This window comes from Xenopus tropicalis, chromosome 9 (genome assembly GCF_000004195.4).
Source record: "Xenopus tropicalis strain Nigerian chromosome 9, UCB_Xtro_10.0, whole genome shotgun sequence".
NCBI lineage: Eukaryota > Metazoa > Chordata > Amphibia > Anura > Pipidae > Xenopus > Xenopus tropicalis.
The window spans coordinates 59,205,619-59,231,983 of NC_030685.2; the positions used below are offsets into that span (position 1 = coordinate 59,205,619).

General features: G+C 40.4%; 1 protein-coding gene across 1 annotated transcript; it reads left to right on the forward strand.

Moving 5' to 3' along the window:
* The first annotated feature begins 9,482 nt into the window (after positions 1-9,482).
* Positions 9,483-25,192, forward strand: LOC116406461 (UDP-glucuronosyltransferase 1-1-like). Its single transcript, XM_031893582.1, has 6 exons — positions 9,483-10,506; positions 13,179-13,310; positions 14,176-14,263; positions 17,710-17,929; positions 19,486-19,804; positions 24,296-25,192. The coding sequence occupies exons 1-5, from the start codon at positions 9,643-9,645 to the stop codon at positions 19,775-19,777; spliced, it is 1,596 nt and encodes a 531-aa protein (XP_031749442.1). The 5' UTR covers positions 9,483-9,642; the 3' UTR covers positions 19,778-19,804; positions 24,296-25,192.
* The last annotated feature ends 1,173 nt before the right edge of the window (positions 25,193-26,365 follow it).

Below are 26,365 nucleotides of genomic sequence, written 5' to 3' on the forward strand. Positions count from 1 at the left end.
GTAGGTCCATGAATGTACATGTGCCTTTTTGAATTTTAATGTGGATTTAATAGATTTAGATAATAGATTTAGATATAGATATAGATTTTTATTCAGCTCTATTTCTTGGTGCTCCACATTTTTTCTTATCTGTATGACACCTCCGACATACACAACATTTTGGTTACAGTACAGACAAGGGTTTCAATAACAATCATTAAAGTGCACCTCCTCAGCATTTGGCTTCCAGTACTCAGTAAGCCTGATAGCTTGGATGTAAAAAATATACTTTAGAATAAAAAATTATAAATTTGAAAAAAACAGCAAGCAACAAAATCTCATGTAATCCCCTAGGGAAGACAGTGTCCAATTTATACAGGGGCGATGCTGCCATGAAGCAGGTTGAGAAACTCACCTCAGGCTGCAACAGATTGCAAGTTACCAGGGGCGGCAAAAATCCACCCTTGGCAACTTTAAGAGTAGAAATTCAGATTCAATTGAATTCTCTGCACTAGTGATGTGCCCCTCTTCGCCCCTCTGTGATGCTCAGAAACATAACCTTTGGGTGTAAGGGGGGGCAGCATCTGAAAGGCCACCTCAGGGTGGCAAGGACTCTAGAAATACTGCCGAATTTATCGATAAATTTTGTTTTGAGTCATAGTCACCAACCCTTTATGGTCGATTAACATGTAACAAAACTGTGGCAGTTTGATGGGTGATTTATGATTCTTAATTCGCTCACAATGAGCAGTGGTTGGATGCTAATTCGCAAGGGTGTAGCCAAGTTTATAACCAACTGTTCCTGATGGATTGTGCTTATTACTGAGAAATATCCACACTGCCATTTTCATGGTATTTCTCTGTCCAGGCATTGGGTATGATATGGGGGCTGTTCCTGGTGGATTGTGCTTAGTACAGAGAAATAATCATACTCCATTTTCATGGTATCTCTCTGTTCTGACATTGGGTATGGTATGGGGGCTGTTTCTGCAGGATTGATCTTAGTACAGAGAAATAACCACGCTGACATTTTCATGGTATCTCTCTATACAGGTATTGGGAATGGTTTGGGCTCTGTTCATGGTGGATTGTGCATAGTACAGAGAAATATCCATACTGCCATTTTCATGGTATCTCTCTGTCTAGGCATTGGGTATGGTTTGGGGGCTGTTCATGGTGGATTGTGCTTAGTGCAGAGAAATATCCATACTGCCATTTTCATGGTATCTCTCTGTCCAGGAATTGGGTATGGTTTGGGGGCAGTTCCTGGTGGATTGTGCTTAGTACAGAGAAATAACCATGCTGCCATTTTGATGGTATCGCTCTATACAGGCATTGGGTATGGTTTGGGGGCTGTTCCTGCAGGATTGTGCTTGGTACAGAGAAATATCCATACTGCCATTTTGATGGTATCTCTCTGTCTGGGAATTGGGTATGGTTTGGGGACTGTTCCTGCAGGATTGTCCTTTGTACAGAGAAATAACCATGCTGTCATTTTGATGGTATCTCTCTTTTCAGGCATTGGGTGTAGCTAGGGGGCTGTTCCTGCTGAATTCTGCTTAGTACAGAGAAATAACCATGCTGCCATTTTAATAGTATGTCTCTGTATGCGCAATGGGTATAGTTAGGGGACTGTTCCTACTGACCTTTTGATCCTAAATCTGCTGCTCCAGAACCCTCTGATCCTGATCTCAAGTTCCCCAGTACTGTGTTCCTGAGGCTCCTACTGGACTGGCTGAATTTGACTGCTTGAGTTCCTGAGATTGCTAATTCTGCAGAAAGTTGTACCAGAAATCTTTGTTGATATTGAAATATTGTATTTCATTAATCTTATAAATAAGCATGAAAAGTTCCCCATTTCTTGTAGTTTAGTTCTCCTTACATGCTGTGGCTGTGACCAACTGCAGGGAAGCTTCTCAGGGCTCTTATAAAGGAGGTTTCCACCTACTACCCTCATCTGGTCACAGTCACTTTATGTTAGCAATACATTGCTCCTCCCACCCACAACAGCACTGCCATTTATCTGACCAATCAGATTTCAGGGTAAAACAAAATGTAAGTAAACATAGATCGTGGGTGTTGCTGGATACCTCAGTGACTAATTAGTAACAGTAATAGGGCCCCCAATAACTGATGGTTTATCGCAGTGAAGTCAGTGGTACTTAGCCCAGCACAGCTGTGTGTGCCACCTTTGTCTGTCCACTTGATAAATCTCTACTCCTGGCCCACAGATCAGGATATGAATGCAAGGGCTTCAATATGGCAGCCGCCTCTGACTCCGGAAACCTCTTTCCTTGTGTTTTTGACTCATCTTTGAAGTCACCTGGTCAGAAAGAGTAGCAGTAATTTATATGTATTATTGTCAGTGTCAGTACATTAATTGCAGGTATTTAACATGTTCCTGTCTGGGTATCACTGCGCACCATATACACTCTACCATCTGCATACATATACATTCATTTATTGTGGTATTTGTATAGTGAGGCACCAGTCTGCCCCCTATTAGGGAGCTGTTCATTTACCTATGTGACATATCAGTAAGTTATGGGTTACAAATGACAGTGTATCATATAGAGGGTTATACTCAGTATCTATATATTGGGTACAACATACCGATTACTTGCCAATAATGCCCTTATCTGGAATGGAATCTAGGAACCCAGCACTGAAGGAGTGAATCAGGTGACCTGGGGTGGGGATGAATTGCCAAAAGTGCACCAGGAGAGGGCGATGTTCCACCTAACACTGGCAATAAATGCACACAGGATAGAGGGCTTCAGTCATTTTGGCAAACCCCTTTGAAATTATACATTTGGTCTAACCTCCCTTTGCTCATGACAAGTGGAGCTGCCCAACCAGGGCTTGCACCAATTTCAGGCTAGATATCGGTCGGGCAGGCCCGTCGTTGGTTCCCCTACACAGCCCGATTAGCTGCCGAATCGGTCTAAAGGACCGAAATCTGCAGCTAGAATCGGCCCGTGTATGGCTACCTTTAGAATGATGTTACATTTTTGGATTGCCTGTGTTTAATGAATTCTTGCCTTGCTCCCAGTAACATATAATGAGGCTGGCAAACAGGCAGGGGTGGGCAGCAGAGGGTCACAGTTTCCTTCTGCAGGAATCTTTGTGCAACTTCAGAAAAACAAAGAAGAAGACTGTATTTCCCCAGTCTGACCCGCAACCAACCCGAACCCACAATGGTCACCCAAATTTTATCCCTTACCCACCTGAACTATAAACCCACAGATCCTGTGAGTCAACACGCACATAACTAAAATGATTGAATGATCTGTGATTGTGGCTATAAAAGGTACCGATTAGTCTAACAGCTCAGTCACTAAAAGGGTAACATTTAAAATGAATCTCTTGGGCACCATCCAATCAGTTGGCCCATTCCGAACTGGCAACCATAAAGCTGGGTGATTAGGAACTGGCACAGAATAGCCGCCCACTGAACTCATAATAGCAGTTATAATCAGTGGCCACAGGAGGGGGGTAGACTGTTGTGAATTTTGTTTATCTGGTATTTTACCAGTCTGATCTGTAAAATGTTTGATTGCAGTGTTACTAATATTGAGGAAAGCTCCCAACATATGGAAAGTGCATTACACTGGAGAAACATGATTAGTTTTGGTGGGTCGGTACTTTAATGTATAAAGCTGATTAGAGGAATGGGTAAAATAGTGATACTCAGGAATGGTGTGGAGGTTGTATTTCTCCTTCTTATCCTGATTGATGCTATGATGAGACCCAATCTCCCATCAGGCTATAGAATAATTTAATGGGAGAGAGTATCTGGCTTTACCAATTAACCATCCATTTACTTTACACTGCAGCACAAATGGCCTACTGGGGTCTATTAGTACACAAGCGTCAGCTGCACATTTAATTAAATAAGTGGGCTTTTGGCAGAGAGCCCAGAAAATTAAACAAGCCACACCTGCACTAAGATACAATTGTAACTAATAAGCTAAACAGGTCTCTTGGGGGAACTGAGACTTGCAGCCTAAGGCTAATGCCACATGAGGCGTAGGGCGGATATTTTCGGCAAGCAGAAAAGTGCTTGCTGAAAATTCCGCCCTACGCCTTGTGTGGCATTAGCCTTAAGGGCAATTTCAGCTTTTTTTAACATAACTGTAATAAACACATAAAACAAGACCTCAAAACCCCCAGAAATGTGTTTAAACTTTGATTAACCTGACAAATTTAGTCAAATGGGAGTGGTATTTAGGGGGTGTGGTTGCGAAAACAGGAGTGGTTGAAAAAAATCCCATCAAATTTTGTCCCTCTTTCCATTTTCAAAATGTTGGGAGGTATGTAGATCACATTTATGAAATTAAATATACACTAAAAAAAAATGTAATGAAAAATGTAAAGAAGACGTAAAGGTAAAATCAATGGGGTGCCACTTTGTTAGCTGCATGCAAAAAACAGATACCTGAAAAAGAGTTTTAAAGCAGAACTTTGGCTTTTAGTGTTGACCGCACAATTGCACTTTCTGTTCCAGCAATACAGCCCCTCCTTGTCATAGTAGGAGCACAAAAAGGTAAGTGAGAGGGGAAGGTGCATCAGGGTGGCTGCCCCGGAGTCTCCCCTGCCCAGCTCCCTGCAGTACATTTAGGATACATTACTACAGCCAAGATAGAGGTCCTGTCTGGAATTAACTTATTTATTATGCTCCTTTATAACATATTAGGTATCATTCACAAAAACAAGTTTAGCGTAAAAAGCGTGGTTACAGGTGTAAATTGGAATGTTTTGAAATATAGCATTTTTTTTTACAATCCTGTATTTAATATGGCTGATCAGACAGCTGCATCTGACACAGTAGCACCGAATGTGACAAAATGAATGCAATGGTGCTTGCGTTTTGACACAAGTTGGGTGCAACTTGCAGCTAAAATGTTTGTAGTGTGGTTATCGTCAATTCCAGCCTCAGTATGTAGATAGATGTGCTGATGTGTTAACCAGTCACTGTAAGGCTATAAAAGTATTACTTACGGAATCACTTAAAGGAGAACTAAAGCTTATCTAAAAAAGTCTAGAATTTGCAGTAAAACTAGTGCAATTAGCTTCAGGATTTAATAATAAGTCCTGTAGCAGCAGCTTATGTTACAGGCCAACCCTTATTCTCTGACTAATGATTTGTGATGAACCCAAAGCTCAGCTTCTCAACAGCTGCTCAGAGCGCACTGAGCATGTGCGTGTCACTGACACATCTAACAGAATCCAAGATGGGGAGCTCCTGTAACAACTGTAAAGACCTGGATCATTACTGCTATAGAGATGCAGAAACGTTAGGCTGGTGCAGTAAATTTAATATATAAAGTTTAGCATTTCTAACCATATATATTTTTAGGGTTTAGTTCTCCTTTAAGTGAGTATATTTACAGCTTTTTATTTCACAGGAGCAATTAGCAAGCAAATTATACAAAAGCAAGCTGGAATGCCCTCTAGTGGCTAAGTAGGAGAATGCAATGACAAATTGCCCCACACTGCTGGATTCCAATTGCAATTTAGTTGGGTACTGATCACCATTACTATGTATACAGACAATTCATCAGTCAATTGCACAGAATAAAAAAATTGTCATAAATCATCATTGAATTGAATCTACATGCTAAGTTTATCGTGATTTACCTTAATAATGTAATAGTGTATTCTGTATGGATGTATAATGAATTTTAACTATGCAGATGCTCCTATGTTGAAAGAGTGCAGGCACTTACGGACCTTTTCAGTTTGTGGCCCAATCTTCTGGAAGCTGACAATGAACTGTTACGCAGAGACCTTATAGTGCACACCAATGAGAGTCACGGTCATTTAGACAAATCATAACTGATTTATTACTGTGCTTTTAGTAACAGGGTCTTTTTTACCCTTTATTTCTTTCTTGTACTGAGCAAAGACTTTCATACAAACTTTCATACATACACTCCCATGTTTGGGTGATCATCTCTCTCTCTCTCTCTCTCTCTCTGTCTGTCTGTCTGTCTGTCTGTCTCTCTATATATATATATCTATATAATTTACAGATTGCTGCTCCCTGCAGTCTGCTGTCTTTGACCAATGACCAGCTATGTAAAACATATAAATATATAAACATATATATTTATAGTTATTTATTGTTTATATGAATGATTTTTCACAATGAGAGCTGCACACCATGCATATAAACCTACACAGTTATGCATAAAAACTCCACAATATATAAAAAAGTTTCTATAAAACAAAGATAAAATATATAAAAAGCGTGATGGAGTATTCAAACCAACATCATTTATAATATTTAATAAGAGGAATAAAATTGAATTTTATTTAAATATTCATAGTAATAGTGAATTCTGCATATGCCTAGTGGAATATATTTGCTAGTTCTCAGGTCTTATTTTATCCTTTTTAACACCAGCAGACCAATCATTCTACTCCCTTTCTTGCTCTATTTATAATATCACAAATGCCCAAACAGAAAAGAACAGCTTAACACAATCCCCTTTGCCATATACAATATATATAAAAATGTATTATATATCACATTTCTGATGTGTACATAATATTAGCGCTGGAGTTTTCTGCTGCATGTGACAGCAGATGTTGTGATCCCCTTGAAAGCAGCAGGCTTGGTGGCCAGGACTGTTATGAGTGTTAATTTCCATTGCTTGTGCTCAATTCCAACCGGGTCATGTACCACTCAGTACACAGCTTGGTCACCTACCCTGCTGCTTTCAAGAGGATCACATGGGTACTACAACATGTAGCTAAAATAAGCAGCACTTATATCATGTAAATAAGAAGTAATTGCTGAATATGTGTCTAATTTTAAACAAAAATTAAAGTTTAATGAGGGTTCCCCTCTACTAACTTCCCCCTCCTAACCCATATTAAAGAATCCTGGCAGGATAGCACTATATCCGCTTAAAAGTGGAGTAAACCATTACCGGTGATGATGCTCAAAGCAGCCAATCAGATACTTTGCTTTGGTTTTATAACTGTTGAAATCTAATTGCTGATTGGTTGCCCTGGGCAACATGTAATGCTTCACTCCACTTTTTACACAGCATGATAAATATACCCCCAAGTGTGTCAAAGACCAGAGGTTGAGCTGCCAGTCACTGTGACTGCCAGCTGGGCTGTACAACTCTGCATCTGCTGGAGACATGGTAAGTAACCAGTATTGGGCAACCATGCTTATACCATAAATATTATTTTCCTTAAAGGAGAAGGAAAGTCATTTTGGCATTTTACTGCCAATAGATTTGCCACATTAGTGACACCTAGAACACTATATTTATTCTACAGAAAGCATTGCCATGACTGACTAAGGAGCCCTAGAAGCTTTCTCAGTCTGTTTAAGACAGCAGCTGACATTTTTAGTAGCTTTCTGTTTGAAGTCTAGCTGTTAGGGAGGGGGAGGGAGTTTTTAGCATTCTTATGGGAGGGGGGAACAGGAGAGGGGAGAGAGGAGAGAACTGCACAGACTCTGGCCACTAGAATTAAGGATTTTGCTAAGAGAGGAAGTCAGACACCCCAACAACATGTTTACAAAAAATGAGACAAGAAATCCTGTGTTTCTTTTGATAGAGGGTTTCTGTGAGTGCTTATGGCTGTATTTACCTTTCTAATAAAGCTTACTTAGTTTTTACCTTTTCTTCTCCTTTAAAGGCATTCTATCAGAATCTGTACACTTTAAAAGAAGACTTTGCATCCTTTTTAAGAAGGAAGTTACATAGTTACATAGTTACATAGTTACATAGGGTTGAAAAAAGACCATTGTCCATCAAGTTCAACCCATCCGAGTAAACCCAGCACACAACCTATACTAACCAATCTATACACTCACATACATAAACTATATATATACAACCACTAGTACTAACTGTAGATATTAGTATCACAATAGCCTTGGATATTCTGCTTGTTCAAAAACTCATCCAGGCCCCTCTTAAAGGCATTAACAGAATCTGCCATTACCACATCACTAGGAAGGGCATTCCATAACCTCACTGCCCTCACCGTGAAAAACCACCTACGCTGCTTCAAATGGAAGCTCCTTTCCTCTAATCTATAGGGGTGACCTCTGGTGCGTTGATTGTTTTTATGGGAAAAAAGAACATCCCCCAACTGCCTATAATCCCCTCTAATGTACTTGTACAGAGTAATCATGTCCCCTCGCAAGCGCCTCTTTTCCAGAGAAAACAACCCCAACCTCGACAGTCTCACCTCATAGTTTAAATCTTCCATCCCCTTAACCAGTTTAGTTGCACATCTCTGCACTCTCTCCAGCTCATTAATATCCTTCTTAAGGACTGGAGCCCAAAACTGCACTGCATACTCAAGGTGAGGCCTTACCAGGGACCTATAAAGGGGCAAAATTATGTTCTCATCCCTTGAGTCAATGCCCTTTTTTATACAAGACAGCACTTTATTTGCTGTAGTAGCCACAGAATGACACTGCCTGGAATTAGACAACTTGTGATCTACAAAAACCCCTAGATCCTTCTCCATTAAGGATGCCCCCAACACACTACCATTCAGTAGATAGTTTGCGTTTATATTATTCCTACCAAAATGCATAACTTTGCACTTGTCAACATTGAACCTCATTTTCCAGTTTGCTGCCCAGTTTTCCAATTTTGTCAAATCGCTCTGCAAAGCGGCAGCATCCTGCATGGAACTTATAGTTTTGCACAATTTAGTGTCATCAGCAAAAATAGAAACAGTACTCTCTATGCCCACCTCCAGGTCATTAATAAACAAGTTAAAAAGCAAAGGCCCAAGGACTGACCCCTGCGGTACTCCACTAACCACACTGGCCCAATTAGAAAATGTTCCATTTACCACCACTCTTTGTACTCTATCCTTCAGCCAGTTTTCTATCCAATTACAAATATTATGTTCTAGGCCAATATTCCTCAATTTGATCATTAACCTTCTGTGAGGTACTGTATCAAACGCTTTAGCAAAATCTAAGTAGATGACATCAACTGCCATTCCAGCATCAAGGTTCCTGCTCACCTCCTCATAAAAGGCAACTAAATTAGTCTGGCAAGATCTGTTACGCATAAAACCATGCTGGCACAAACTAATAGTATTGTGAACTGCAATGTATTCAACTATCCTATCCCTTATTACCCCTTCCAGAAGCTTTCCTACTACTGATGTCAGACTAACAGGCCTATAGTTTTCAGGCTGAGAACGAGATCCCTTTTTAAATGTGGTTGTGATAAGAGAGCGAAACAAAGGCAGAGTAAAAAAAAAAGTTTATAATTCTTTAGTTATTTCAAGATACAGAAAATGACATTGTACTAATTAAGTGTGGGTGAGTCAATATAATTCAGAGCATGGGACTATTATACACTAAAGTTGCAGTCACTTTTTATTTAATACTTAGAAAAAAAAGCTAGACTTACTGGGCTTTGCCTAGAGATAAATTGAGCAACCTGTAACATTAACATAATTATCATTAACGGCAGTGTCCACTTTGCCTGATATACAGTTCACAGGAGTTTATTTGAGAATCAAAGTTCATTTTAAGGATGAATAAGCAGAAAGCACCAGGACCTCTGAACTCACATATCAGTGCCTTCCCTACATGTGCAGATCATTCTCCCAGATTCATTTCAAGGGGCCCTCAGATATACAGCCTGGACTGCAAAGTTACAGATGGGTGCCACAGGTTCATCTCCCTCCTGCTGCTTCTTTAGAAGATTCTTCATCCTGTTGGCGTTGGGCTGTGCTGATGGTGGCAGGCTGCTGGTGGTCCCACAGGATGGTAGCCACTGGCTCAGCATGCGTGTGTTGGTGGACAGGTTAGCACAAAATGGTCACCATATCGTCATGGCAATCCCAGAAGTCAATATGTTTTTCAATGATTTAGATAACTACAAAGTGAAAACATTCTCTTCGCCTTACAGCAAAGACGTTTTGGAAAGCCGCGTGAGGCATATGAACCTAGAAATATTTGCAGACCGGATTCTTACAGACAAGATTAAGTTCTTGTATGAAAGCGTATCAAATGGGACAATGTCTGTTGTGAGTGCGTGTCAGCACTTCCTGCAGAACTCGACCCTCATTAGGGAACTGGAGAAGGAACATTTTGACGCTATGCTAACTGACTCAGTTTTCCCATGTGGTGAGATAGTCGCTGAACACCTTTCCATCCCTTCTGTGTCCTTCACGAGGGGGGCTGCATTTGGGATGGACCAAATAGGTTCTCAAACCCCTAGTCCTCCCTCCTATGTACCCAGGATGTTCACTGTGTATACAGACAATATGTCTTTCAGCCAGAGGGTGAAGAACTTCCTTATCCACTCCCTGGAACATATCGTTTGCCATATTTTTTATTATCCATATGCACAGATGGCTTCAGATTTTTTGAAAAAAGAAGTTACTGCTATGAGTCTTTTCAGCCGTACTTCCATTTGGCTGATGAGGTATGACTTTGTCTTTGAATTTCCCAGGCCCATAATGCCAAATGTGATTTTAATTGGAGGCATCAACTGTGCCAAGCAGAAGGCCCTACCCCAGGTATGTGCTTTGTTCTATGTGGACAGCACTATGGCAGAAAGGCATCTTGCTTATATGTGTTTAGCTGTTTCATGCCTTCATAGAACCAAACCATTTTAAAAATGTTTGCTGCTCTTGACTTGATAAGAACTATACTTTCCTTTTTACTCTCTGTAATTTCCTGATGTGATTTATTATACCCATACAAGATTTTTCCTCTGTTCCTCTGTATTCCTTTTAGGAAAAAATTGCACCAGACCAGGGAATAAACACAACTGGATTCACCTGGTGGTGAGATTCACTAGCTACAGGTTTGGCACCCCCAGTGAAATCCGGTCTACTTGTCATTCAGTAAATTGAACTGCCAGGAATGCTACTGAATTCCCCAGTTTGATATATAATAAATCAATCTCAGAAGTAGCAACAATCATTAATGTGGCTGGAACTAATATAAGTCTGAAAAGTTCCCGGTATGAGTCAAAGTAAAAGGAGTACGTATAAGGATGGAACAGACACTATTTTGCATTTATTACAAAGGAACTTTTCTTGCCTCCCTGCCTGCCTGCCCATATCAACTACTGCTACTGGGAAGAAAAATTCTGGGGGAGCACCCTTAGTTCCAACGCATATGATAAATGAATTGATTACAGGGTTGGACTGGGGGGTGCCGACCCAGGGGCCCTGCAGGTGCCCCCACTGGCCACATCCCCCACACCCCTTAGGGGGCCCCCCACTGGGCCCCTTCTGTCACCCGTCATCCTCCCCTGAGCGCATGTAAAATTAATGCTTCAGGCTCGGGGAGTGCTGGCAAGTGTCAGTCCTGGGCCGCCTGGGCCCACTAGGGCCAGGGCCAACTGGGTTTTTTCCTGGTGTCCCGGTGGCCCAGCCAATGATTAATACATGTTATATTGGTATTCTCTGGAAATTCAATACAACAAATCAATGGGGAGGCTGACCCAAAACATTAACTTTACAATAAGTGATATACACACAATAAAACCTGAAACAGAGGAGCTTGTTCACATGTACCCATGCTCTCCACTTGCTCAATCTTTAACACACTCAAATTTAGTTTGCTGTCTCATTCTCAGACCCACAAATGATCAACTGTTCTGGGGGCCTTTATATCAAGCAGTGTAAAATGATTTATATGGGAAAACCTCTGTAAAAAAGTGGTGTAAAATAAATAGTGTATTTATAAAGCTGTATTTCTTCTCACATATAATACATATCATTTATTGAAATTCCATTTTACACAATCTCATACATGGAGTAACCCATTAATATTAATGGAAACATTTGAGGTGGTAAAACAGAAAACAAATGATAAAAACATCATAAAAAAAGATGATAACTATTTATAATATAGGACATAGTTTCCATTGTTCAAGATGCAAGTTTAACAGCACTAAGGCGCACAATACAGTGTTGTAGAATGTATAGAGTATAGCACTGTTGGATGCAAAGCCATCCTGTACTTAAAGGACAAGAAAAGGTAAAAGCATAGGGGGAAACAAGTTCTAGTTGCTTACCAGCTACCTTGTGCTAGTGCTACTTCTCTTACAATAGACACACCAGTATGGGGTATTGTTCCTTGAGCAACACCACACTATTTTCTTTCAGTCTCCCAAGTTTTCTCCTGCTCCAATTAAAGTAGGTGCCTATAAAATACAGAAATATCAGACAAAGGTCTGTACTGTGGATGCATTCACCCAAGCCCAAAGCAAAATGCCTGGAAAATAAGAAAAATATGATGGTATGGCACTGAATAAACAGTATTCCAGGCCAGTGTATTGTTTGAAGAAGTTTAGCATCAACCCAAGTTAGCATGTAAGTGACTAGAATCACCTTATGGTACTTAAGAGCTTGGTACCCACCAGTGATTTCACCTTTTCTTCTTTAATGCTTTAGACAGCTGGTAAATACAGGACTCTGCTGTGCTTTGCATCTGATGGTGCTCCCTACCTGCTTACCAGGTCTCCAGTGGCCCAATAAATAGTGACTGTCTATGGCATCATACAGCAGCCCCTCTGGCATTTGTCAAAATCCACAGATTGCCAGTCCGGGCCTGCTCCTTGCCCACCACCAGATCCCTCAGAATACAGAGTTGAAAAATGCTCAGTTTTTGCTCATTTCTATGGGTTTCTGTACTGCTATTCAATTCAGCATCTGTTGATACACCATGTTAGCAGTTTGTAGACATGTCTGGTCACCAGTTATCTAACAGGATTGAAATGGCCCTGACCCAGCATGCATGTCCAAATATCTGGCAGTAATTGTCATCCTGCCCAACCAAATCAGGACACAGTCCATGCTTCCCAACATTTGAATTATCAAATGAGGAACAAATAAGACCACACCCAAATATGTCTAGACATCCCCCTCCCCTATATGCCCAGACCTGCCCACAAACCCCGCACCTCTTTTAGGATTCACAATGTGGGACCATCCCACAAAATATGACACTATTGGGAGGTATGCATTATCTTGCCCACTTTTTAAGAAAGCTTTATTTGCCCAATAAAAGGTATCCAGATCTGATTTCACTTTCTGGTATGGCAACTCATTTAGGAAAAATGTTTTTATCTCAAAGCTCATTCTATATGCTTATATATGTATCTATATGTGTATATGTGTTGAAAAAGATATAATAGTAAAGTGACGTTACATTTGTTTATTATACTCTGCCCCAGGAGTTTGAGAAGTTGGTTAAAAGCTCTGGAGAACATGGATTTGTGGTGTTTTCCTTTGGATCTGTGGTGTCTGAAATTCCCATGAATATAGCAATGGATATAGCGGAAGCTCTGAGATACATTCCTCAGAAGGTAAGATACTTGGGTTGTCTCCTAAAAGAAATCTAATGCTAACTTGATAACCAGGCTCTAGTTTTTTGTAGGCCACCTGCTCAGAAAGTCTGTAGTGCACTTGGTGATAGGGCTGAGCAAGTACTGAATGATGTGTCCATTCTTATGCCTATAAGATAAACCCATGTAAATGGGATTTTCTTGGAGCTCTTTGGAATTCATTTTCAGAATTCCTTTTGTTTGTTTAACTAGGAAAACTGTATACATACAGTAGTTTCTTCAGGACAGCCTGTAATTCAACTTGCATAAAACGATATATGCCTTTAAATACCTATAAATTAAAAACAGTATATCTACAATATTGAGAAACAGAGAAACATTTTGAAAACACTACCAATTTAAAAAGTCCTATGTTTCCCATAGGTCACTTCCAACTATGGGGCACATTTACAAAAAGGCGAATTGTCTTTTTCTGGCAAAAAAGACAATTCCCTGAGCATTCGCCTATTTATTAACAGGCGCTGGAGAGTTTCCCTAGCGAAGAAGCTCAGTGCTAGCGAAGCTTTGCGTCTCTTTGCCGAGCAAATTTTTGCCGAGGTAAAGAAGTACAAATCTGGTAATTTACTAAAGGGCAAACTTTTCTCTTCCTTCCCCTTTTCACTTAAATGCCATTTCGCCAGCTTCTAGATAAGTAATGTATCTGAGGCAAAGCTTCACTTCTTAGTAAATGTGCCCCGTCCCTTACCTGCGCTCCCCCTGCCCGACCGCTCCTCCCCTGATGCGTTAAATTTATGCGCTCAGGGGAGGATGTCAGGTGGGGAGCCCCGATGGGCCCTTCACCCCCCAGTCCGACCCTGTTGACTGAAGCTCATTTCCCTTTGTTCAGGTTTTCTGGAGGTACACAGGGAAAGCACCTTCAAATCTGGGAGATAACACCCATCTTGTAAAGTGGCTGCCGCAGAATGATCTGCTTGGTGTGTATTTACAATGTATTACTAGCAATGGAATATACTGTCCTATTCTGATGGAAAGAGTGAATTATAGTTTATAGTTGATAGGTGTGATTATGTTTGGGTGGCATGGTGGCACAGTGGTTGACAGTGCTGTCCTGTAGCACTGAGATTATGAATGTGATTCTGTCTTAGGTAATGTCTTAAGGTAATATCTGCAAAGAGTTTGTCTGATTTTACCATGTTTGCAATGATTTATCCTTGTACTCTTGTTTTCTCACAGGAAAACATGCAAACAGGTTACATGGGACATAGGCAAGAGCACTAAGGGGTGCAAAAACATGTACATCCCCTTGCCTGACCCTCATAAATACACCACTGCTGAATGTAGGCAGCACTGTATTCATTGTGGTAATGCAGGTCTCAATGCTACTTGTGGCAATATTCTTACATTCAGGCCACTGGTAAAAAGTACAGAAAATATGGCATATAACACCCATATTTTGCAATTTTGCACTCTGCTCTACTCCACATAGATCATTTCTGGTCCTTATCTATGTCCTAATGGTGTTAGAAAGATGGACCACCAGGCTCGGATTTTGGGAGAGGCCCCCAAGGCCCGGGCCTAGGGCGGCAAGATGTTAGGGGCGGCAAACAGGCGCCCCTAACATCAACTGGGTGCTGTGCCTGTTCTTTATTTGTGGTGGGCGGCAGGCAGCGGTGCATAAAATAGTTAAATAACATCTTGCCTGGCCGCCCCAACTCCGAAAACTGCCATGCGCATCTACTTCCTGGTCGGTGACGTCATCACGCCATGCACACGCGTCGTTACGTCACTCTGTGCGCGGCACGGCCCTACAAGGGGGGGCGGCACAGCAGCTGGGCCTAGGGGATCACCAAAGGTAAATCCGGCCCTGTGGACCATACTCGCATACCCTGGCACCCCAACAGACAATAGATTGCTGTAATGCATCACTAGGAGGGATTGGCACCCTCCCAATCAAAGTAAAAGGCAAAAAGCGCTGGCACACGGGGCAAATCCTTGCAATTTCATTGCAGAAGAGCAACATTTTGGGGTACAACCCCTCTGTCGAGCATGCTTACATTTTCTGTGCTCTGGCAGGGGAGTTGGTGGGCTGCATTGTTAGTGCAGAGAGCACAATACTTTGCTGAATTTTAACCTTAGCCTCATGGCAGGAGTGGCCCTGTGTTTGCTCATATTGGTTAATAATTCAAGAGAAGATAAATTCAGAGAAGTATAGTGGGGTTGGCACCCTCTATGTCAGACTGCTTGATATACTTTATCTTGCTCTCTGGTGGTGATCACTGACCAGTATCATATATAGTTGGGAGTCGGGACCACAGTGGCTATAACTGCATATGCTTCTGACTGCCAGAAAGCTATGGACAGGCATGGGCGTCCGCAGAAAATTTTCCAAGGGGGGGCAAGTAAGCTAGCATCATCCTGCAACAGATAAATATATATATATATATTTTTTTTTTTGCAGGATGATACTAGGGGAGGCTAAATATGGCCCATACACAGACTGACCTACAGCTAATGTGACACTTAGTGGATTTGCTGCTGACGTAAAAAGTTAACCTCCCAACTACCTCTTGCCGTTCCCACTGACTTCCAGGGATACTGTACAAAAGTGCGGGTGGGGGTGCTTTTTTTTTTTACCCTAAAATGTTTAGTATTAGTAGTAAAAGTATTCATACGCGCACTTCTGTTAGGGGATCTGCAAACATTTGTGTTTGTGATCAGTTAGCTTAAAGGGGTAGTTCGCATTCGAATTCACTTTTATTTTTAATGGTTTTTCAGTTATTTAGCTTTTTGTTCAGCAGCTCTCCATTTGGTATTTCAGCAGCTATCTGGTTGCTAGGGTCTTATTTACCCTAGCAACCAGGTAGTGATTTAAACAAGAGATGGGAATATGAATAGTTAAGGGGCCTACTTGGAAAAATAAGTAATACAAAATTATAATAATAATAAAATTGTAGCCTCACAGAGCAATATTTTTTGGCCCCCATTTGAAATCTGTATAGAGGCAGAAGAGAAAGGCAAATTATTCAAAAAAATTAATTAGGAAGACCAATTGCAAAGTTGCTAGGAATAGGCCATTTTATAACATACTAAAGGTTAACTTAAAAGTGAACCACCCCTTTAGATGTGTTTATGTTAGTTTTATAGCAAGAAAGGCAGTGGGTACTGACTCCCCATTATATACAGTGAGACGCAGTCCGTACTTACAAACCCAGCACATTATATATACAGTGAGACGCAGTCTGTATTTACAAACCCAGCACATTATATATACAGTGAGACGCAGTCTGTATTTACAAACCCAGCACATTATATACAGTGAAACACAGTGGGTACAGATGGCAGATATTCAGGCCCTGGCACTATAACACTGGCACTGATACACAACATTGGCCCCACTGTAACTTACTATAAATGAACAAAACAATGACAAAAAAAAATAAAAAATAGTAAGTGCAAAAAACAACAACACATATATAAACACACAATGAGCTTTTTCAGAGGGAAAGAGTTAACTTACCCTCCATCTGTTAGGGTAGGGGATAGATTATATATTATTATAGATGTCAGGTCAGGCAAAAAACAATTTAATGTCAGCTAGTGATTCTTTAGAACTGTATAGTACCTGGGTATAGTGCCTGGGTATAGTGCCTGGGTATAGTGCCTGTGTATAGTACCTGGGTATAGTGCCTGGGTATAGTGCCTGGGTATAGTGCCTGGGTATAGTACCTGGGTATAGTACCTGTGTATAGTGCCTGGGTATAGTGCCTGTGTATAGTACCTGGGTATAGTGCCTGTGTATAGTACCTGGGTATAGTGCCTGTGTATAGTACCTGTGGGATGAAAACTGCAGCAAAAGTTGAGAGTTGGTTCTTAGGTAAAGTTACAGGGGCAGATTCTTCTTTTCAGTCTTTATTTCTGTTTCCAGTTTGCAAAATCTCCCGATCCCTGTGTGCATGTGTGCTCTGATTGGTCAATTTTACTGTCTGTCAAGGAAGCTGTGCTCTGATTGGAGAATCCACAAGAAGAAAGATCCAATCAGAGCACAGCAAAAACGGGCTTGAGGGGACTGCAGAAACGGAGTAAGGTTTTTGTTTTTTTTGCTACTTTTCCAGGGGGGGGCAAGTGCCCCCTCTTGCCCCCTTCTGTGGACGCCCATGTGGACAGGTGTCTTTAAAAATGGTTTACAGTGAGAGGTGTAAAGCTATGAAATTCTCTCCCTGTTGCAGTTGTAATGGCAGATACATTATATAGTTTTCATTACTCTCCTTGAGTCCTCCACTCTTGGAACATATTTCCATAAAAGGGGACATATACTATGTAAATGGATTTCTTTGTGCCTTAAGTAATTTAGTGAATAGAAAAGTACAGTATGGCACCTGGTGTAAAACACTTTTTAACATGTTTATAATTGTTTGACTAGCCCATCCCAAAGCTCGTGCCTTTATCACTCATGCTGGATCACATGGGCTCTATGAGGGAATTTGTAATGCGGTCCCCATGGTCTTGATGCCATTGTTTGGGGACCAGATGGATAATGCAAAACGCATTGAGTCTCGGGGAGCAGGATTGATTCTCAATGTGCAGAACTTAATCCCCGATGACCTTAGCAAGGCAGTGATGGCTGTTATAGACAATCCAAGGTAAGTGCAGTTTAGTTATAAAATATTATATTAAGTTATATTATATTAAGTTTCTAAGTTATAGAAAAAGCACTGCCAACAGCCAGGTGCCCTAAGCAATCCGTCCAGCTTCTACGCCCACACCCCTCGAGCAAAGACTCCAGGGGAAGGTGGGCATGGGAGGTAGACATGCGGGCACTGGGGGGAAAGGGCCTAAGGGGTAAGCTAAGGAAGAGGTAAAGGAGAATTCTGCAGGAAAATGTTATGTCTAGTGGCCCTTTAAGGGGCCACATGTCAAAAGATACGTAGCAACTGCATCCAATAATTCCAAGCAAATTATACAAGTTATACAACTTTAAAAATCATTATATTTTTTAAAAAATGTACATCTAATTTTTTTAAGAAGGAGCAAATGGGAGCACATTAGCTTTTCTCTGTCTGCTTAGAAAATACAGGTAGAGAAAATCTGATCATCTGCCCTTTGTGACACTAGCCTTATTCTTCTTGTGTAAACAGGTTTGTGATATTAGTGAAAAGGGTAATTCAGAACATGGACTTTTTTTGGATTTTTTTTATACAGCAAAACCAAGTTAGACTCACATGAAAAAATGGAAATGCCTTTATAACCTTATCCCTTCCAACAATATCATTTTACTAAGTTGTTGGCAAAGGAAGTGCCAGCCTGCCAATTATATAATACCTAAAGCTGCAGGTTTAAGCTGATGATACAAGATATTGCCTAGATGTTGCCTAGAAACACACTGTTCACAAAGTGAAACTAATTTGCAGCATGGAAAGGGCTAAAACTGAAACTGATGTTCACACTTTACAAAACCTAAGGGCCTTCGCTGAAGATATTAAAGGAACAGTAACACCAAAAAATGAAAGTGTATAAAAGTAATTACAATATAATATACTGCTGCCCTGCATTGCTACAACTGGTGTGTTTGCCTCAGAAAGACTACTATAGTTTATATAAGTAAGCTGCTGTGTAGCCATGGGGGCAGCCATTCAAAGGAGAAAAGGCGCAGGTTACTTAGCAGATAAGCAGATAACAGATAAACCCCCATTATATGGGGCTTATTTACTAGTTATCTGCTATGTAACCTGTGCCTTTTCTCCTTTTTTCCAGCTTGAATGGCTGCCCCCATGGCTACACAGCAGCTTATTTATAAAGTACCTTTTCTGTAGCAAAAACACCAGTTTTTTGCAGAGCAACAGCACATTATATTTTAATTACTTTAAAACACTTACATTTTTTGATGTTACTGTTCCTTTAAGATTTCAGGTTCCAGCAAATCAGATACTGTGTGTTTACGTGGGTCATATACAACCATGGGGGTACTTGTGGCCCTTGGGGTTGTAGCTTTTCTCTGCACTTTGCACACTGTGTTGGGCATTGTACATTAGCCCTATTGTCTACAGTGTAGCTGATAACTTACTTAGTTCCAAGGCAAAAAAACAATCATTTTATTGACGGTGTCTATTTAAAGGCCTAAATATGCCCTTCTTTCTTTGCTTAGATTAGAATTGTTCATATAGGAGTAGAGTAATACTTGTCTTTTTTTTCCTTTTAGCTACAAGGAAAACATTCAGCGTTTGTCCTCTCTGCACCGGGACAGACCAGTCCAACCCCTGGACCTTGCTGTGCACTGGGTAGAGTTTGTTATGAAACACAAAGGTGCCCCCCACTTGCGCCCGGCCGCTCATGACTTGAACTGGATTCAGTACCAGTCCCTGGATGTTATGGCCTTCCTACTGGTTGTACTGCTCACCACACTGTTCATCAGCCTAAAGTGCTGCACTTTTGCATGTCTTTGTTGCTGTAAAAGAAACACCAAGCCAAAACGTAAAACCAAGTCTGAGTAGGATTTTTACCATTGCCATTTTACAGAAGTATAGTTATTATGGAGTGAATGAACACTCCTGAACCCAGCGCTTCTTGATGAGAAATCCGTGTATGTGAATCTTCAATGTGGCAAAAAATCAATGCTGCTTCCTCCTGGTGTCAGCTCCCCTTAAGATGAGCCTCAAAGTATATGTGCAGTAGTGTTGGTGGAAGCGCATAAAAATAAAAATAAAAATATATAGTGCAGATCAATATAATAAAGGAATCCAAAAATTGATTAAGGAAGTGTGTGCTTAATCAAAACACCAATGCTTAGGTAAAGTGACCCCAATACCATAGGCTAATATAAAATCTATATCTGCTCACCAGAACAACTTATAAAGAAGCATGTAGAATCATCCCAACCGGGCATTGATAGACGAGGGATCCAGTCACACAATATATATAGGATGGAGAACAAGGCAAAATATAGTGTAAAAACGTTTATTATATTAAAATCCTGAACAATGCAGGCTACTTACAATGTAGTAGAAATGTAAAAACATGGAACAGAAGAAGAGTCAATAGTAGCTCAACGCGTTTCGCGTGCTGACTGCACGATTCCTCAGGAGCAAACAGGAAATGTCCCAACAATGGCCTTATAAACCATATTGTAAACAAGGTTAATTAGCCCAAAACGGCAGCACCGGTATGAAACCGGAAGTGTATGTGTCAGGTCGCATGGTAATAGTGACGATTATGTCACACCTAAAGTGGGGGTGGTCACTAGCCCATGAGGGTATACGTCACCTAGGAGACGCGTTAAACCCGGAACCGGAAGTTTGACTCGCTGAGGCGAAGACACGTAGTCATAGCAACAAGCAAAACAATGACACGTGCACTAAACCCAGGGAGCCACTAACCAAGTAAGGAACGCGTAACCCAGGAGACGCTTGGGCTGCAGTTGTTGAGCGAGCTATCCATAGAGGGGGCCGCTCACTAAATAAGGGACGCGTAACCTAGGAGACGCTAGGACCGCAGCTGTTGAAAACGCTATCTGTAAATTAGATACGTGCATAAAAATGACTCTACATAAAACTGAAATTGCAAGTGTTGCATAAGAGAATGACATAGATATGTGTAAGACCCATAACTAAATGTTGTAAATGAAGTACATAAAGAGTGCTTCAGGAGGTGCATTAGTAAATGCATAAGAGACCTGTAACCTGGACAAATATATAAGAATTCACTATTGGTATTACAATACTGCTGCAAAAAAGAAATGCTAAAATCATGTACAAGTATAACAATACAAAGACAAAGGGACATGGGAAATAGTTGAACTGGGACATGTAATGGGACAGTGACAAGAGGGAACTTGAATGAAAAAGTGTAGGATAACTTAATAACAAAATAAAATAAAATAGCTCTCTCTCTCTCTGTGTTTAGAAAGCTGCCAGATCTAAGTCAATATTAAGACCCGAGGGTTGTAAAGTGTCCAACTTGAAGATCCAATAAGTCTCACGTTGTCTGAGTTTGATGAAACGATCCCCACCCCTAATATTGGCCGGTATTTGTTCTAAACCAATAAAAACCAAACCCTTTGGATCACAATTGTGTGTTGACTTAAAGTGTCGGGGAACACTATGATTGATTTTGCCTGCCCTAATATTGCGTACATGTTCCCCAATCCTAGTGCCTACTGACCTGATTGTTCTCCCAACGTATAGTTTTTTACATGGACAAATTAATAAGTATATCACATATATGGAACGGCAATTAATAAAAATTTTGATTGGGGGTATATCTGTAATACTGTAATTCTTGGGGGCAACAAAGGTGCAAGATGCACACTTTTTCTTTCCACACTTGTATGTGCCCTTTAGACCAAATGGATTCAAGTGCCTCTTATGTTCCTGGCGATTCCATACCTTCGAGGGAGCCAACATATTATTCAAAGTCTGTGATTTTTTAAAATAAATTTGTGGCTTTGATTTGCAACACTCTTTTAAAATGGGATCAGCCAAAATCACATTCCAGTGTCGTTGAATAATGTTTCTAATGTTGTAAGCTGACGAATTGAACCTGGTGTAGAAGTTACATTTAGGCAGAATATTCTTTTTAGGCTTTTGGGGCTGCAGAAGAAGATCCCTATTGATATTATCTATTTTATGTCTGGCCTCCTGGAGCCAGGATTTTTTGTATCCCTTCTCAAGGAACCTGCTTTCAAGAATGTGACACTCACGTTGATAGTCATCTAATTTAGAACAATTCCTTTTTGCCCTCAAGAATTGCCCTTTAGGAATATTTCTAATGCATTGGGTATGGTGGCTGCTGGATGCATGTAAAAGACCATTGCGGTCAGTTGGTTTCCGATACAGTCTAGTTTCTATCTTGTTGTTCTCACAAAAAAGGGTCAAATCCAAAAAATTAATAGTATTGGGATGTATCTCTGAGGTAAATTTGAGGTTAAAAGTGTTGGTGTTAATGTGTGCAATGAAAGATTCCAAAAGACCTTGGGGGCCATTCCAAATAAAGAGTAAATCATCGATATACCTAGTATATAGGATAATATGTTCACTAAATCTAGATGAGCCCCAAATGAAATCATCCTCCCACACTGCCATGTACAGATTTGCATATGCAGGGGCAAATTTACTGCCCATGGCTGTGCCTTGTTTCTGTAAATAAAATATACTATTGAAATTGAAATAGTTATGTGTCAAAATGAATAATATGCTGTCCAATAAAAAAGTTTGGAATGTTGATGGTAAATTACTTTCTAAATCCAACTTCTTACGAATAGAGTCGATTCCCCTCCCATGTGGAATATTAGTATATAAAGAACTGACATCACAGGTGATCCAACAGTAAGTATCTTTCCACTCTATATTATTTATTTTCTTCAATAGATCTCTAGTATCACATAAGTAAGATTTTTGTTTGATAACTATATCCTGTAAAAAGTGATCCACAAAATCTGAAAGGTTACTGGTCAAGGAGTCTATTCCCGATATAATGGGTCTCCCAGGTGGATTCATAGCATCTTTGTGTATTTTCGGAAGATGATAATACAAAGCTAGTAGGTCAGTAGGCACTAGGATTGGGGAACATGTACGCAATATTAGGGCAGGCAAAATCAATCATAGTGTTCCCCGACACTTTAAGTCAACACACAATTGTGATCCAAAGGGTTTGGTTTTTATTGGTTTAGAACAAATACCGGCCAATATTAGGGGTGGGGATCGTTTCATCAAACTCAGACAACGTGAGACTTATTGGATCTTCAAGTTGGACACTTTACAACCCTCGGGTCTTAATATTGACTTAGATCTGGCAGCTTTCTAAACACAGAGAGAGAGAGAGCTATTTTATTTTATTTTGTTATTAAGTTATCCTACACTTTTTCATTCAAGTTCCCTCTTGTCACTGTCCCATTACATGTCCCAGTTCAACTATTTCCCATGTCCCTTTGTCTTTGTATTGTTATACTTGTACATGATTTTAGCATTTCTTTTTTGCAGCAGTATTGTAATACCAATAGTGAATTCTTATATATTTGTCCAGGTTACAGGTCTCTTATGCATTTACTAATGCACCTCCTGAAGCACTCTTTATGTACTTCATTTACAACATTTAGTTATGGGTCTTACACATATCTATGTCATTCTCTTATGCAACACTTGCAATTTCAGTTTTATGTAGAGTCATTTTTATGCACGTATCTAATTTACAGATAGCGTTTTCAACAGCTGCGGTCCTAGCGTCTCCTAGGTTACGCGTCCCTTATTTAGTGAGCTGCCCCCTCTATGGATAGCTCGCTCAACAACTGCAGCCCAAGCGTCTCCTGGGTTACGCGTTCCTTACTTGGTTAGTGGCTCCCTGGGTTTAGTGCACGTGTCATTGTTTTGCTTGTTGCTATGACTACGTGTCTTCGCCTCAGCGAGTCAAACTTCCGGTTCCGGGTTTAACGCGTCTCCTAGGTGACGTATACCCTCATGGGCTAGTGACCACCCCCACTTTAGGTGTGACATAATTGTCACTATTACCATGCGACCTGACACATACACTTCCGGTTTCATACCGGTGCTGCCGTTTTGGGCTAATTAACCTTGTTTACAATATGGTTTATAAGGCCATTGTTGGGACATTTCCTGTTTGCTCCTGAGGAAGCGTGCAGTCAGCACGCGAAACGCGTTGAGCTACTATTGACTCTTCTTCTGTTCCATGTTTTTACATTTCTACTACATTGTAAGTAGCCTGCATTGTTCAGGATTTTAATATAATAAACGTTTTTACACTATATTTTGCCTTGTTCTCCATCCTATATATATTGTGTGACTGGATCCCTCGTCTATCAATGCCCGGTTGGGATGATTCTACATGCTTCTTTATAAGTTGTTCTGGTGAGCAGATATAGATTTTATATTAGCCTATGGTATTGGGGTCACTTTACCTAAGCATTGGTGTTTTGATTAAGCACACACTTCCTTAATCAATTTTTGGATTCCTTTATTATATTGATCTGCACTATATATTTTTATTTTCATTTTACAGAAGTGTTTAATGTTGGAACATGTTTCTTGTCCTACTGCTGATACACAAATTTTACCACAGTGCTGAGATGTTCATTGGTGCCTTCTGCACTAGCACCATGGAATACAATATTGCAACCCATTTGGGACTATGCAAGAGAGAGTATAACTCTAGACATGGGAGTATTAACATCTCCTTTTTGATACCTTTTGTTACAAACAGTGGCGCGAGGACTCTAATGTTTTAGGGCTGTTTTCCAGCATGGTATATTTTATCCAACTGAAAATTACCCATTGACAGCAGGTGCTTGGGGTGCCAGGGGCCCACCAGAAATCTTAGACTGTGGGTCCACTTTCAATTTTACCTTCTCTCAAATTCATCATTCTCTTAATCATTTCTCAGTACATTTTATCTATCCTTCCTTCCATTGTTCTCTTTGTTCTCATGTGAAAAGGAGGAATAACCATGGTATAGGCATACAAGGCATATGATTGGGTGAGCAGGAGGGCCTGATACCTGGGCCCACCCTGAGTTTTCCTGATATCCTGGTTGGCCAGTCCGACACTGCCCATTGATCATTTTCCACAGAAGGAATGAGTATTTTTTAGCTTGAAAATTACCTTGAAACACATTTTCCATTCAAATGAAGGGGGATAATTGAATGCACATTTAATTTGCCCGAAATACCTAGGGCTGAAAAGTGCCCTGGTGACATTAGCTTTAGATAACTTCACCATTTTTATCTTGTAGTTTTGTTACTAAATCTCTACCTGCCCAGCATGTTGGTTATTAAAATGTATTTGGTTAAATAGTTAATGGTTAATGCCATGCAATGTATTATTGATTTTGGAATCAAAGTTACTCAGTTGCAGTTGTGTTCATAAAAAAAATAGTATCCAAATAAAAGAAGCCTCATCTAATATGTGCTCAATCAAGATAACTAAAGTAAAATGCTGTCTGAATGAAGAGTAGTATGTGACCCATAAGCCATTAGAAGACTTTGTCACCTTCTGTACTGCCGTCCACAACTGGCTTCTTGCTTCCTATGCAAGGATGTACATTTGGAGTAGATTGTCCACATCCAAAGCAAACAGGTCCTGTGCTCAGTAGTTTTATTTTGGTTCAATTTAGGATTACTGTCTGTACTCAAAGGGGCTGATTTACTAAGACACGAATTCCGACCGAATTGGAAAAATTCCGATTGGAAAACGAACATTTTGCGACTTTTTCGTATTTTTTGCGATTTTTTCGGCGCCTTTACGACTTTTCGGAAATTATAGCGACTTTTTCGTTACCAATACGATTTGCGCAAAAAAACGCGAGTTTTTCGTAGCCATTCCGAAAGTTGTGCTTTTTTCGTAGCGTTAAAACTTAAAAGGCGCGACGTTTTGCGCAAGTTTTAACACTACGAAAAAATCGCAACTTTTTGCGCAAGTTTCAACGCTACGAAAAAATCGCAACTTTCGGAATGGCTACGAAAAACTCGCGTTTTTCCGCAAAAATCGTATTGGTAACGAAAAAGTTGCGATAATTTTCTGAAAAGTCGTAAAGGCGAAAAAATCGCAAAATACCGATCATTATGAAAAAAACGCAATCGGACGCATTCGGCCCGTTCGTGAGTAAGTAAATGGGCCCCATAGTGTCCAAAATACTTTTTAATCAGTAGAAATGGATATCCATGTATGTGAAACACCTTTCTGAAAGAATGCTATTTCCAGCAGAATAAAAGGTAGTTTGGGGCACTTTGTTGCCCACAGGAGAGGCAATTACTCACTGTAATAAATAAATGTGTGTCATTGCCATGGGTGTCAACAGAAAGTTTTTGGGGTGGGCAAAGTCATCAATCAAACACAACCTGTTTTCCTAGACCAAGTCTGTATTCAATAACTAGCAGCCAGTTTGTAAGAAATCAATTTATTTGCAAAGGCCATAATGTGGTGCAAAACTAACATACCTGTGTAACTAGAGGGGTTGTTTAAGTAGAATGTATAATAAAAGACAAACCCACATATGTAAGTAAAGTTTGCCTAGGCACTTCATTAACACTTCATTACTCCAGACTTGCCAGCAAGATGAAAACAGAAATGGCAAAA

Coding starts and splice junctions, on each gene's coding strand:
- LOC116406461 (XM_031893582.1), top strand. CDS start 9,643: ATGGGTGCCACAGGTTCATCTCCCTCCTGCTGCTTCTTTAGAAGATTC. Junction 10,507..13,178: donor AGCAGAAGGCCCTACCCCAG/GTATGTGCTTTG, acceptor ACTCTGCCCCAG/GAGTTTGAGAAGTTGGTTAA. Junction 17,930..19,485: donor GCTGTTATAGACAATCCAAG/GTAAGTGCAGTT, acceptor TTTTCCTTTTAG/CTACAAGGAAAACATTCAGC.